Here is a 12,818-nt window from a genome sequence, read left to right as displayed (position 1 = left end):
TGATGAGCCACCTCACTTCCCAAACCATTCTGTACTTTCAGATTCACCCTGCTTTTATGACCAGGACTGTTACGCGGTCACAGTGACTGCACGGAACCTGCCACATTAAATTCTGGAACATCCTGCTGATGTGATCCACAGACTGCGACCATGAAGCTGAAATGATAAGATAGGTTCCCTGGATCTCAGTGCCAGTACGCCAAGAGCTGCCTGCCATTTGACATTGTCAGAAATGAACCAGCAGAGATCTTGAACATTCCTTCCTGTAGGAGAAGCCAAGACGAAGCAAGTTTTAGTAGTAATTATAGAAGCATGGTCACTGACAAAAACATAGCATCCTAAAAGGCCACAGTGACCACTGTTACATCCTGCGGTGCCAGCTCAATGCCAAGAAACTTAAATGCACCATAAAAGTACACTGATAAAAGATCCCACAGCAGCACAGGGAAAGGACTTGAACAACATTTTTTTAAAAACAGGTTCTTGCATCAAGCCATACTTCATGGCCGATACAATAAGTCACTAGCAGTCAACCAGAAGCTCAGACTTTACCCAGGTGCCACCAGCCAGTCCTGACAAATGTCAGCGGATATGCAGATAATACTTAAGTGGTCATTAGTTATATAAGCATAAAATGGCATTTCTCTATGGCACTACAAGCACTAAAAAAGCCGATTACGAACTCTTGCTCTTGATACAGTATCAACACTATCTTTTACCCAGGAATCCAAATTATTATTATAAGATAGCAAAAGCATGGATGGCTAGTAACTTCCATACCTCTTCCCCTGAGATTTTTACAGTTGTTAGGCCTTGTATTCTTGGATGCTGGGAATCAGAATGGAAGGCTGAGAAAAGATTTAAAATTCTGGTATGATAAAGGCTCTGTCTCAGCCCCCAGAGAAGTCAAATATGGAACAACAACACATCTACTACGTTTCTTGGCTAATGGATTTGCAGTGTGTACCCCCCAGACCTCTTCATGCAGTGGTAACACAGAATATTTGCTCATATGTGGGCTAAAGTAAAACAATTCACAGCAGTCACGCTGATGATCTAGCCATATCAGTTACCAAGCAGGCCTGAGCTTTAGATATTGACAGAGAAGAAAGACACAAGTCGTGAGACTAGTAGTCGCAGTGGTATAGAGCACCACAGAGTGAATCTTCAGCCAGTTACCATCAGAGAACAGCCATAAAGAGAGAGATCACATCAATTGCCAGAAAGACTCTAGACATAGCAAAGAGTAACATCCACTAGTGCAACAGATGCAGCATGCCATCACGGATTTATGACCAAGCAGCCAGCATTGCTGCAATCATGCCTAGAGCTCAGTACTTAGGCACGCAATGCATTCCCCCAAAGCCATCATTATCTCACCCTGGCAGAAGTTCACTCGCCACTTGCCTGCATTGCAAATGCTTGAGAACATCCCCTACAAGAGGTGAGGGCAAATAGCAGAACCCTGGCCATAACAAGTCCATGGCTGAGGGAAGGAACATCACCTTCAGGGAGCTATGCTATTTTGGTCTGCCCCTGGTGCCTTACACCCCACTGCTGCAAAAAAGACGAATGCTGATGGTGAGTTTGAGCTTGCCCCAATCCAGTACTGGAGTGTCCTAACAGCTCTCCTTAACAACAGTTGTTTTTAAAGCCTTACAGGCAGATTGCCCCAGGGTTATCTTTCAGTCTGATTGCTGCGCACCTTGAAAACCCCAGGTTTTAAGCAACATCGGAGTTCATAACGTTCCATTCTGTACTCGTTTGTAGTTCAAAACCTTGTTATTCATTTCACCCACAAAAATAATCAGTGGATGATGGCATTTCCATGTGAGATAAAGAGTGTGCACATCAAGCAAGCCAACAGGACCTAGCCTGGTGACAAGTTAAGGTCCATTTTCAGGAAAGACACATTTCCAGAGGCATACATAAATAATACTGACCACAAAATACAGCTTGTGGCGACGCTATTCTCAAAGAGGTTCTGATATAGAAATACAGATAGGAGTTTGCAGCAGATATATTCACTAGAAGTTTCTGTAGCCTTGGATATTTTCTTTAAGGTGAGGGAAGAGTCAATACTTGCCAGCAGATGTGCTTGGTTTTTGTTGCTGCAAATAGGTCAGGGCCCTGGCCATGCTGGTCTGGTTACATCCTATAACTGTCACCAAAATCCCTTGAAGATAGATTGTATTCTTCAGAGGAGAATGGTTCTGGTACTGTGCTGGTATGTGGTGTCATTTGCTTAGTTCTTGAGATTTATTTTGAAGTATGGCTCTTCTATGAGAGCTGTTTGTCATACCAGGCAAAGATTTTAACATACAAGAGAAGCTGATGAGTTCCATCAAAAACTCCCTTCGGAACTTTCAAAAAAGATCATTCACACTATCTTAAACACTTCGACACCATTAGCTTATGTTCTGCATATGAAAAACAAATGCTAAATGTGGTGTCTTACACCAAGTGTTATGGTCAATAGGTATGCCATACAATGTTCCTGTCATGACTAAATGAATCTCTATTGTATCCGGGAAGCTAGTAGAGGTCTTATACGGCTTTTATTAATAGAACTGTGATCTCTCTGGAATGCAAGTTGAGAAAATGCCTCATGCCTATCTTCCCTACCTAACAACTGTTGCTGAGTGACATTATCAATTGCAACTTGTTCGAATAAAATAATAGGAAAACTGTGCTCTAATTATTCACTACAGTTCAAAATGTAATCAAGTGTTTCAAACGGCAGATCTCTAACAGTGAAACATAACAGTATTTCCTATTTATGAGTTGTGTTTAATGGACCAGTTTCTTGGGTCCACCCAAGCAGCACTCAGCATTTAAGAAAAAGAAGGAAAGAGAAGGCTTCATACTATTTACAAGCCTCATAATCCTGAAAGGAGATAGGGACTCCACACTTGAACTACCACAATCCCATGGACAGCTTAATTTAGGAATAACAAGTGTACTGAGCATTCCTGCCATGCCTGGCCAAGGCAGATAGAACAAAGATGGCTGGCTTAGAACTTGTATTCATTCAAGAACAGCCCTTTTTTTGAAAACTTAGAAGAAATCAGGACATATTCACCTCTCCAGTTCTGTAAAAACAGTATAATATATTTTGAGAAGCTGTACTCAAATACAAATACAAATTCTTTAGAGTCAATAATTCTTCAGAGCTCTGGAAATACAGTGAGAGAAAAAAGTCTTACTGTGCAGGTCACTGTCACTGCAGATTGCCTGCTACACAGCTAATTATATCTAGTTAATTTCCAAATAAGTTCATTGACTAGGTCAGTTTTGTAGGGCACAGTATTTTGAAATTGAATAAACACATATGTGCCATGACTTTTTCCATAGAGAAAGAATAAAATTATGACTTCTGTGAATTTAAATGTGTAATGGATAAATACATATTCACTTCAACACAATAAAAAAAGGAAAGTTAGGCACCGTAATCTATTTACAACACAGCTACAGTTCCCTGATTGCAAAGCACTTAGCTCTAAACAACTAATCAGTCCCTTTCAATTCAATGGGGCAAGCATGTGTACATGAGTGTTTACAAAATTAGTGCCAAAGTTAAAAATAATCCAGTAAATGGGACCTTTATAATAGAACTGATCCCTTTTTCATTTAACTCTTTTATGGTAGTAATACCATTGACTTCACTGAATAAAATACTTAAATTCTGACAGTTTATTAACACACGGGTCTTTAAATCACTTTAAACAAATGTAAAAAACTGCAGAGTTCCATCCTGCATTTGTTGCTATTCAGTGCTGTAGTATTATGGATGACTATTGTATTTATTTGTATAAAATTAATAGATGACACTAAACTGCAGGCGCTGTAACTGCTCCCAGGGAAACAATTCAAAACAGATTTGAGTAAAGTGGAGAAATTGTCTGATGTCAAGTGTATGAAGCTACCTGAAGGCCAGTACAAAGTATCACACTTAGGAAAAAGCAAATGCATAATACAGTGACTCTGTTTTAATGGGGGGTTTAAATGCTATAGACTGTATCCTTAATACTTAACTGTTGGGGGAAAAAAAAAAAAAAAAAGCATAATTCCAGGAGATATTACATAGCATATCATATATATGGCACATGACATAACTCTTCCACTTTTATACAACAAATAGTTTCACTGGTTGCACTAATAAAGTCTCAGCTGGGGCTCTCTGTTTAACATGGGGAATTAGACATCAGTAAAGATGTCTGTGAACAGTATATGAACTGGCAGAAGTCCAAAGGAGAGCAACTACAGTAACTCAGGTCCAGAAAACAAGACTTAGGAGGGCAGACTAAGTTAAATCCTTTTCTCTTTGTTCTAGAAAAGACAAAAATAGTAGAAGTAGGAAGACACGTGATAATAGCATTTAAATTGATTACTTTTCATAGATGGAGAAAAACTATTAAATACCTTACTCATATTTTATGTATCTAGTTTGCAGAAACAAAGATTTAGGTACATCTTGAGGAGAGTGGGAAGCATTCTAGTGATGAGAACAGTAAAAACTGTAATTGGTTGCATAAGGACACTGCAGAAATCACTATTACTAAGCATTTTAAAAACAGGTTAGGCAAACATTTGCCAGGCAAACCATCTATTTTTGATCCTGGAGTGACCAAATTAACCCCAAAGGTGCCTTTCAGTTTTACTCAGACTTCATCTCCATAAACAAATTAATGTGACTTATGATTAGTAGAAGACCTATAAGCACTTTTCCGGTCTTAGCTGATGCTGAGTACTGATCTAGTTCTTATATTTTAACGCCAGACACACGGTATAGTAATTTCTAATTAGTTATTAAGACACTATCCCTATCCAGCTGTTCACATACATACAAGATCCAAAGGACTATCCAAACTGGAGAGAAAATATTTCTGAAACATTAAGAAAGAAAATATGACCTGTTTCACTATTAATACATAGCAACAAGACCACAGGAGGCCGATGAGCCAGGCTGAGCTGTCTCCTCATATTCAACAAGGAATAAGCCACAAACCAAAGGAAGTCGGACATAAAACATGTGATCCCTGTGCCTCTAACCCTGTACTGACCTGTGCACCTTACTACTGCTCAGTACCTAAAATGTCCTCAATTATGCAGGCTTTGTAAAAGAAAGGCTTATTTTAAGTCAATAGCTCAATTCAGTAGAAGTGGAATAATGCCGGTGCCTAGCAGCACATTATTCCCAAAGGCTCTTTTCCTTCTTCCAAATTATAGCACTCTATCCTAGCCAAGCCACTGTAATAGCAAAAAATAATTTTGCACTACTACAAGCAAACTGAAAATACCAGCACTAACAGAATTTTAAGAGTACATAATCAGGTTAAGACTAGAAAATGAAAACTAGCATTTCCTCTAATTTGAATTACTTCTTGAAATGCTATAAACCTCAGTTAGACAATAATAGGCTGATTTTCTGTTTTGGGGTTAGTTTTTTTCTGCTGAGATTTCTCCACTGCTTAAGAAAAAACACAGATAGGATCACTAATTAAGAGGATACTCAGTATTTAATGTTTCAAAATGTAGCTTCACATTGCTTATTGTACATCTTCTAGATAATGCTTTGAACATGATATTTTGCTACATGGTATTGTATACACTCTACTGAGGTACCTCTGTGCTGTATTTCACAAACATAAACCAGATGTCACAAAATGGTGTCAGTTCAGACAGTAAATTGCCCCCTCCTACAAACATAGAACAAAGATATAGAAAAGATAAAACAGTAATTTTGAGGAGTGTTATTTGCATCCCAAAGAGCAAAGATCGGTCCTGTTAATCACAAGAAAATGGCTGGATTTGCAGATTATATAACACTAGCTGAACATGTGCTTAGGACTGTTATAGATCCAGACCCAAACATTGTGAGTTGGACAGAGAAAAATTAAGACACACTGGTGCTAATTTGCAGAAAGTACAGTTTAAGCACAAAGCAGCTGCATTAGCTATTTTCTTTTAATAAACCCAGCAGAAAACCAGAAACTCTACCACATGTTTGAGCCTTTAAATCAATATCAACCTCTGCTACCTGAGAAAAACAGTAACCTGCAAGAGTGATATATTTTCATGTTTTGCATGGCCCAGCTACTAGAATGCTGAACATTTATTTAGATATAATAGTTAAGACATTTGACAAACGACCAAACTAAAGTCTCCTGGATTCAGCAACAGGTAACATTTTAGGGACTCTCTTGCTTTTCAACCTGATGCATATATATGTATCTGTACAGATACTCACACATGAACACACAAGCATAGTAGTTCAAATGATGCCATTAACATATTCAGATGTAAAAACACCAGGTTTCAGAACTTTCTAAATTGTGCAGAGAACACAATATAAATCCACCTCAAGTAAATCTTCAGCAAAGCAAGCTAATTCCTGCTTTGGGATGTAAGCCTCTGGTTGGCAAATTTAAACATCCCCACAAAACGTCTAGCTTTTGTCCCAACATTGAAGAGAGAAAAGATCTTCAGGTTTGAAACCATTTCTGGCTTGCTTCTATAGTTTCTCTTTTTTTATTTAACTTGTGTTATTACTTCTTGTTCATGGTACCTAGGGATGAGTGGTGAAGGCGATAAGAGGCAAGACGAGTCTTCCTGTTCCATTGCTTACCACAAACGTGATTTCCTCCCAGAATACAAGGAACAACAATAAAGACAGGTGAGGCAGCAGAGATCCCAAGCTGAGCACAAGCACGGCTCAGCCGTGCACTAGTATACCACACTTGAGAAGAGAGATTTCTGAGTTCTGTGACCCAAAATGACTGAATGAAAATGGTCCTGGCTCACCCCACATGAGTCGGGGGGAACAGTAATGCCCAGCTCTACCAAAGTTCTGTTTGAGCAAACAGAAAAAGGAATTTTCACAAGAGCTTTCAACCTAGTGAAAGTTGATGGGTTTCCACACAGATGCTCAAAAGTTCACCCTGACAAATCATAAGCTTCTTGCTAGGTGCCAGGACACTAACTTTGAAGTACAGAAGGTCTATATCTTCTCAAATAACTTACTTTAAGAACATTTTAACTTAAGCAAGAAATAATTCTCAGAAATATTTGGACTAGTTTCACTAAAGTGTTGCAAAATAATCACATACCAAGCATGGAAAAATTCAACCCTGCATCAGTAAGCTGGGGAACCTTAGAAGCAATAGCGAAAATAGTGTTAAATTGGGAAGTATTTGGCAATCTGAAATACAGCCTTCTTAAGCAAGGCCTCTCTCCTAACAGGATATTGGCTCTAATACTTCAGTTTTATTCTGAACTTAACATTAACAAAAAACCAAACCAACAACAAATAAAAATAAACAACAACAAAAACCAACCAAACCAAAACAAAAAAGAGAACCAAAGAAAAAACCAACCAACCAAAAAAACCCAAACAAACACACATAAACAAAACAAAAAAAACCCCAAAGCTTAAATAATCTAACAACATTCCTTCAGATATTTTTTCATCAAAGAAACACTTACACATATCATTTCACAAACTGAAAACAATTGAGGCTAGCAGATAAGCAACTACCTGGATAAAACCCAGTAACAACAAAAATCCCAAAGAGAAGTGATAAGATAATAAGTACAAATATACCTTGTCCTTGAGGAACTCCGTAAAATTCAGCAGCTATCCTTGCTGCTTCCTTACGGTTTCCTTTCACAATGTAGAAATGACTAAGTATAGCGAGGCTGATCTTCACAAAAAGCTTAAAACAAAAAAGTGAAAGTATAGTAAAATAGACATTGGATAGCTGCTGGGCAAAAGGGCGACTTTCTTCTATGACAGTCATTGCTGCAGCAAAATCTCTCTCAGTGTTTGGGTCGGGCTCTCAAATGTGTTGATAAGATCATATGGCTCTAGCCACGCAGTCTTGGGAACAACTGGTCCTGAGGAACGAAAATATCAGCTGGTCATGATGCTTGCTGCTCAAAATATGACGATTATTTATACTGTACATAGTATTGAGTTCACTACCGCTCCTGCTAGCCTGCTGATATTCAAGTGAGATGGAATATAACAGACACAGGTTCCAAGACCCTGGATTGTATTTGTTGCACTTAAAAGGTCTGTTTCATTCCAAATTCTGCTTTTCTAATTCATTTATTTACCCTATTAATACACATTTTAAAATACAGTGCCAAAAGTATTATTATTAAGAACTACAATTTCATGTACTAAACCAGGTAACTCAGGTAACCATTTTTTGCTAAAATAAGTTCTCCTGCTTCTTAAGTACAATTTCTCTTTTGTGCTACTTCATTTTATGCCAGACTAGTATTTTTTTCTTACATAACTAAAACCATGTCAGTAAATGCCTTAAATACATACTAATAAAGAAACAGAGATTTAATATATACCTGCTTCTATAGTTTCTTATTATTTTGTTCAGGCTGAATTAGAATATTCAGTATGCAATAAACAGTAATCAGAGCAGATTTTAAGAATCAAACTGCTAAATATTTTTATAAATAAGATCTTGGATCACCTACATTTAAACTCATTAAAATGTAATTAAAATAAAATAAATGCAATGTTAAATATAAGACATGAAAAATTTCTAATGCTTATGATTCACATTTCTTTGTGCTGCATCGCATTCTTTTAAACCTATAACGTGACAGGCTTTATTTCTTGGTCAGTTTTAGAGAGGGGGATCTAAATTCCTCAGATTTTTTAAGAATTAATTTGCTTATATGCCATAAAGTTATTACTCACAGTCATCAGCAGTTACGCACAAGTTGTTCCATTAGTGTGATTAATTGCTGAGTACCTAATGGTGTCACAACATGATACAAACTGAGGAGCTGCAGGACAGAACTAGATTCCTCAGTAACCTATAACCCTAAAATAAAGAGTCACGGCAGCATAGGAAAGGGTCCTGTTCTAAAAGTTTATATTTCCTTTTAAATAAAACAAATAGCATCTTCAACTATAGTTTAGAATACTCTACCCACAGTAATCTTAATCTGAAACACCCTTTCTGTTCCACCCTGAATTCTCTTGTTTGACAGCTAGAAAAAAAAGAAAAAACAACCCCACAAACAAACAAACAAAAAACACCCCAAAATTTTAGAATGTTGGCAACTGTCCATCAGGAACAGATCCCCAGACTTCAATGAACAGCACAGCAGGCATGAAAGATATGATACAAAATCATATTTCTTAAAGGAACGTGGCAAAATAAAGAACCTCCTATCATTTGGCTCCAGGAGTGTAAGAAACTATAATGTTTTCTGGAAACAACATTCAAATAAACCTACACAAATGAAGAAAAGGCAGTCATAAAAGGATATGTACTTGAAAATAAATATCAAGATTTTTAACAGACAGGAACTGAATTGTGCTTATCTTGAGAGAAACAGACATTCAGTGTTTTTCTTTGAAAAAAAATAAATCCACATAAAAGTCAAAACAGTAAACAGAAAAGGCAACTAAAAAGCAGTTTATACTGCAAACTATATTACTCTGTGAAAAAAATATATGCATTTTTTCCTAAATTTCATTTTTAGACATTTTCTCATCCAGCCAGAATAGGAACTGCTCTCCTCATACCATAGTTAGAAGCAGGAGTGAGTACTTAAAATGCCAAATGAAAATCCTTTTTTATATTTGGCACATTGTTATCTGACACTGAATTGAGGTGTCATGTTTTCCATAAGGATAAATAGGCATTATGTTCTGAGAGCCACTGCCAATTTCCGTTTCAATCATTAATAGAACTGATATTTTCCTTAGTAACACATCCAGTATTGGAATTTCTTCTTCCATATTTCTGCTAGTATTATTAAGCTTAACTCCATCAGTCCGCAGAATTCTCCAGCTACCTTAAGTACCTGTTTGGCAAATCTACCACGCAGAATAAGGAAGAATCATAATTATCTCATGCTAAAACTTTTTCTTCTTTACAGTATTTTACCTGACCCCTTTTTTTCCTAGCTCCACATTGCATCATCTAGTAACTGTGCTTTCTCATCTGAACTTCTCCCCTGTTTCGTTAATTAACAAAATAGCCTCTCTTTGTATAGGCAAAAATCCAAGTAGCAATTACTATAAATAACAGCTGGAGTTCACAGCAGCGCTCAGAGTCAATCTTTCCCTTACAATACTGTTTTCTGCTTCTTCTACCTGCAGTAGAAAATAAATTTCTCAATTTTTAGTTGTCTTCTTCAGGTTCGATTTTTCCATAAAGAGTCAAAAAGAAATAATAAAAACCTTTTCAAGAATAAGGCTTTGGGTGCATGTAAGGTTTTGTAAGCGATCTTTCAAAAATCCTCACTGATCTGTAAAATTTTTGCTTTTAGAAACAAAAAGAAAACTGAGTAAGAGGGTTATTCTTGTATCAAAACTTGTCTTCTATCCTCTCAAAAATGTCCCTCCTCAGCCATAAACCTACATAAACATACGTAAAACTCCATAAAAATGAAAGAAATATTGAGTTTTGAGAATTTCCATTCACACATTGCCATAAGAACCTGGCAGAATTACTCTCCTAATAATATTCCTTCTTTTTTTAAAGCTCTATAGCTTGTATGTGCCACCTTAACTGGAAACTCCCCCAGCTGCTCAGAACAACCAAGTTTATCCAAACCTATTGCTATTAAAGCTCTACAGAAATTGCCGTTAGAGCTTGTTGGCAAATCCATGCTACCAGGCACCCAGTCATGAAAACAGAACAACTGTTCTGATGTTAATGCTCACACGGCATTTTAGAAGACTCAACAATGTGAATACTGAAACTTGAAGATAAAATAGCTGAGAGTAAGCTGAGGCAGGATGGGAAACCCAGGAATGGAAAGCTACAGATGTTGTAACTGAAAGCAGAAAGCAGAAGCTTAAGTAAATAAAATCAATGTGATGCCATGAAAGAGTGTAAAAAAGGTCCAATCAAGAGGAGTATTCTGCAAATTATTTCATTGCTGATAGCTAAACACTCAGATATTCTGGTGAAAATAATATCGCAACCAATTAGCTATCTAATAATTTTTTTCTTTTAATACAAAGCCTGCATAGCAAACCTAAATAAAATGAAATACTGAGTGTTCATTCACTTAATGGCTACAGAAAGGATAGCATGTGAAATTATTATAATATTTAAGGTTTTATCACAGCGCACAGGAAACCAGCACGAACCTACACTGCCGATAAATAATATAAGGCTTTTTGGTTTGTTTTTGTTTGTTTGTTCATTTGTTTTATTAAGAACCCAGTAATACTGCAACAGACAAGGATTCCCCTAGCTTGACATACTAGGATATTCCCAGCAAATAAAACAAGAATGATGTAATAATTTCTCGGGCATGTTTTCCCCATTTATGCCAATTAACTGTTTGAATTTTAAACTCATTTAACATTTTTCAAACGCTGGAGTTTATGGTCTTAAATTCCTTTTTAACGTAGCTTGGTCAGTTCTAATTTCTAAAGAACATAACCAGTATAGTCAAGATAGCAATATTGACATTTATAATGACTATAAAAGTGGATTATTTCAAACACCAGTGCTCAAAGCAGCTGCCTTTTAATGCCTTACTGTGGAGTGGCCAAGTGCAGAAAGAAAGTATTCAGCAATGGCACCTGTTTACACCGAGCCAAACTGTGAAATCTAGTGCAAGTCACCCACAACTTAAGTGAGTATTTTGGACATGCACCTAAACGTCTGAAACTGAAAATGTCTTTTTAAAGACAAGGTATGCAATACAGTATAAGGAATTATTTGTATGACACCTCACCTGCATGTCTTTCTCCACATATAAGAGAATTGGCTAAAAATACAAAAGAAGTTAGGATAATCATCCTGGGTTTCAAACTTCTGGCTAATAACAAATAGAATATAATTTAATGACATAGGCTGCCAGGCAGAAGAACAGGAACTCCTCAGTGCTTTGAAGATTACCTTATTTTATGCATTATAGACAACCCACCAGCAGAAACTTCTAAAACAATTACTTCAAATCAGAAAGAATTTAAAATAAAAACAATAAGAAGCCACTAGTTCTAGTAGCAAGTTTCTGATGTAAGCATGCAATGCTTGTTGAAGGACTCAAAAATGCTGAGAAGCCTGAACTACTAAAAAGACAATGTCTTAATTCAGCATGAAAAATGAGCCACTTAGTGACCTGCTGACTTGTATTTTGGTAGGTACATGAGATGCTAATCCTCAGTACTTAAGATTTTATTTGACTCATCTGAAGTTAATGAATGTTATGTCATTTTCTCTTTTACATATATTAATTTATTTTTTCTGCTATTTCCTGTTCAAAACATTTGAACTGAATAAATCTAGACACAGAGCAACTATTTTAAAATGCATTTGCTCACATACATTGTTATGCAAAATGTTACCTTATGTTAACGTCGAAGGTTAGTCAAAAAAAGACAGACATGCCATAAAACAATCTTCAAAAAATATTAAATATTCTTTTCAATAATATCCTTCATAAGTTAAGAATATTATGCATTTATGCTTAGGCATAGTAAAAGAAACAAATCATATTTACCTCATAGCTACAAGAAATTAAGAAACTGGAGTGACTGGAAGACATTCAAAAGCTGCTGAGTCCTTTTCCAAACAGGAACTCAAGCCCATTAGCACAACCCAGACACTACTCTTTCTTTGCAAAATATGAAGAGAAGACATGGCAAAAGTACAGACCTTGTGCTACTGTTTTAGGGGAATGAAAAGAAGAAAAGTGAGAGAACACAAACTTTGGTCCAGAAATGACCAGGCTTGGTTCAGATCTAAATTGCTTTTTCACTGCACCCTGCTACTGTCCTTAAAAATTCTACAGGCTTATGCAACCACATGTCAAAG

At 36.6% G+C, this 12,818-nt stretch overlaps 1 protein-coding gene across 8 annotated transcripts in view; it reads right to left on the bottom strand.

The window, feature by feature from the left end:
- The window catches only part of ASB5 (ankyrin repeat and SOCS box containing 5), a 40,762-nt gene that overhangs the window by 20,214 nt on the left and 7,730 nt on the right, over positions 1 to 12,818 (bottom strand). For 3 of the 8 annotated variants that reach the window (XM_065061317.1, XM_065061316.1, XM_065061318.1), the window contains one exon: positions 7,604 to 7,896. The exons of 4 other annotated variants lie outside the window; for them this stretch is intronic. In XM_065061317.1, the coding sequence (XP_064917389.1) occupies positions 7,604 to 7,799 (196 nt within the window). In that variant the 5' untranslated portion in view covers positions 7,800 to 7,896. Of the gene's footprint in view, positions 1 to 7,603; positions 7,897 to 12,818 lie in introns of those variants that run through there. One more of the 8 variants, XM_021284207.2, reaches the window with a different exon arrangement.

The sequence above is a fragment of the Columba livia genome, chromosome 4 (assembly GCF_036013475.1).
Source record: "Columba livia isolate bColLiv1 breed racing homer chromosome 4, bColLiv1.pat.W.v2, whole genome shotgun sequence".
NCBI classification, from domain to species: domain Eukaryota; kingdom Metazoa; phylum Chordata; class Aves; order Columbiformes; family Columbidae; genus Columba; species Columba livia.
The sequence above is the reverse complement of the archived record's forward strand: the minus strand, read 5'-3'. Positions and strand labels throughout refer to the sequence as shown.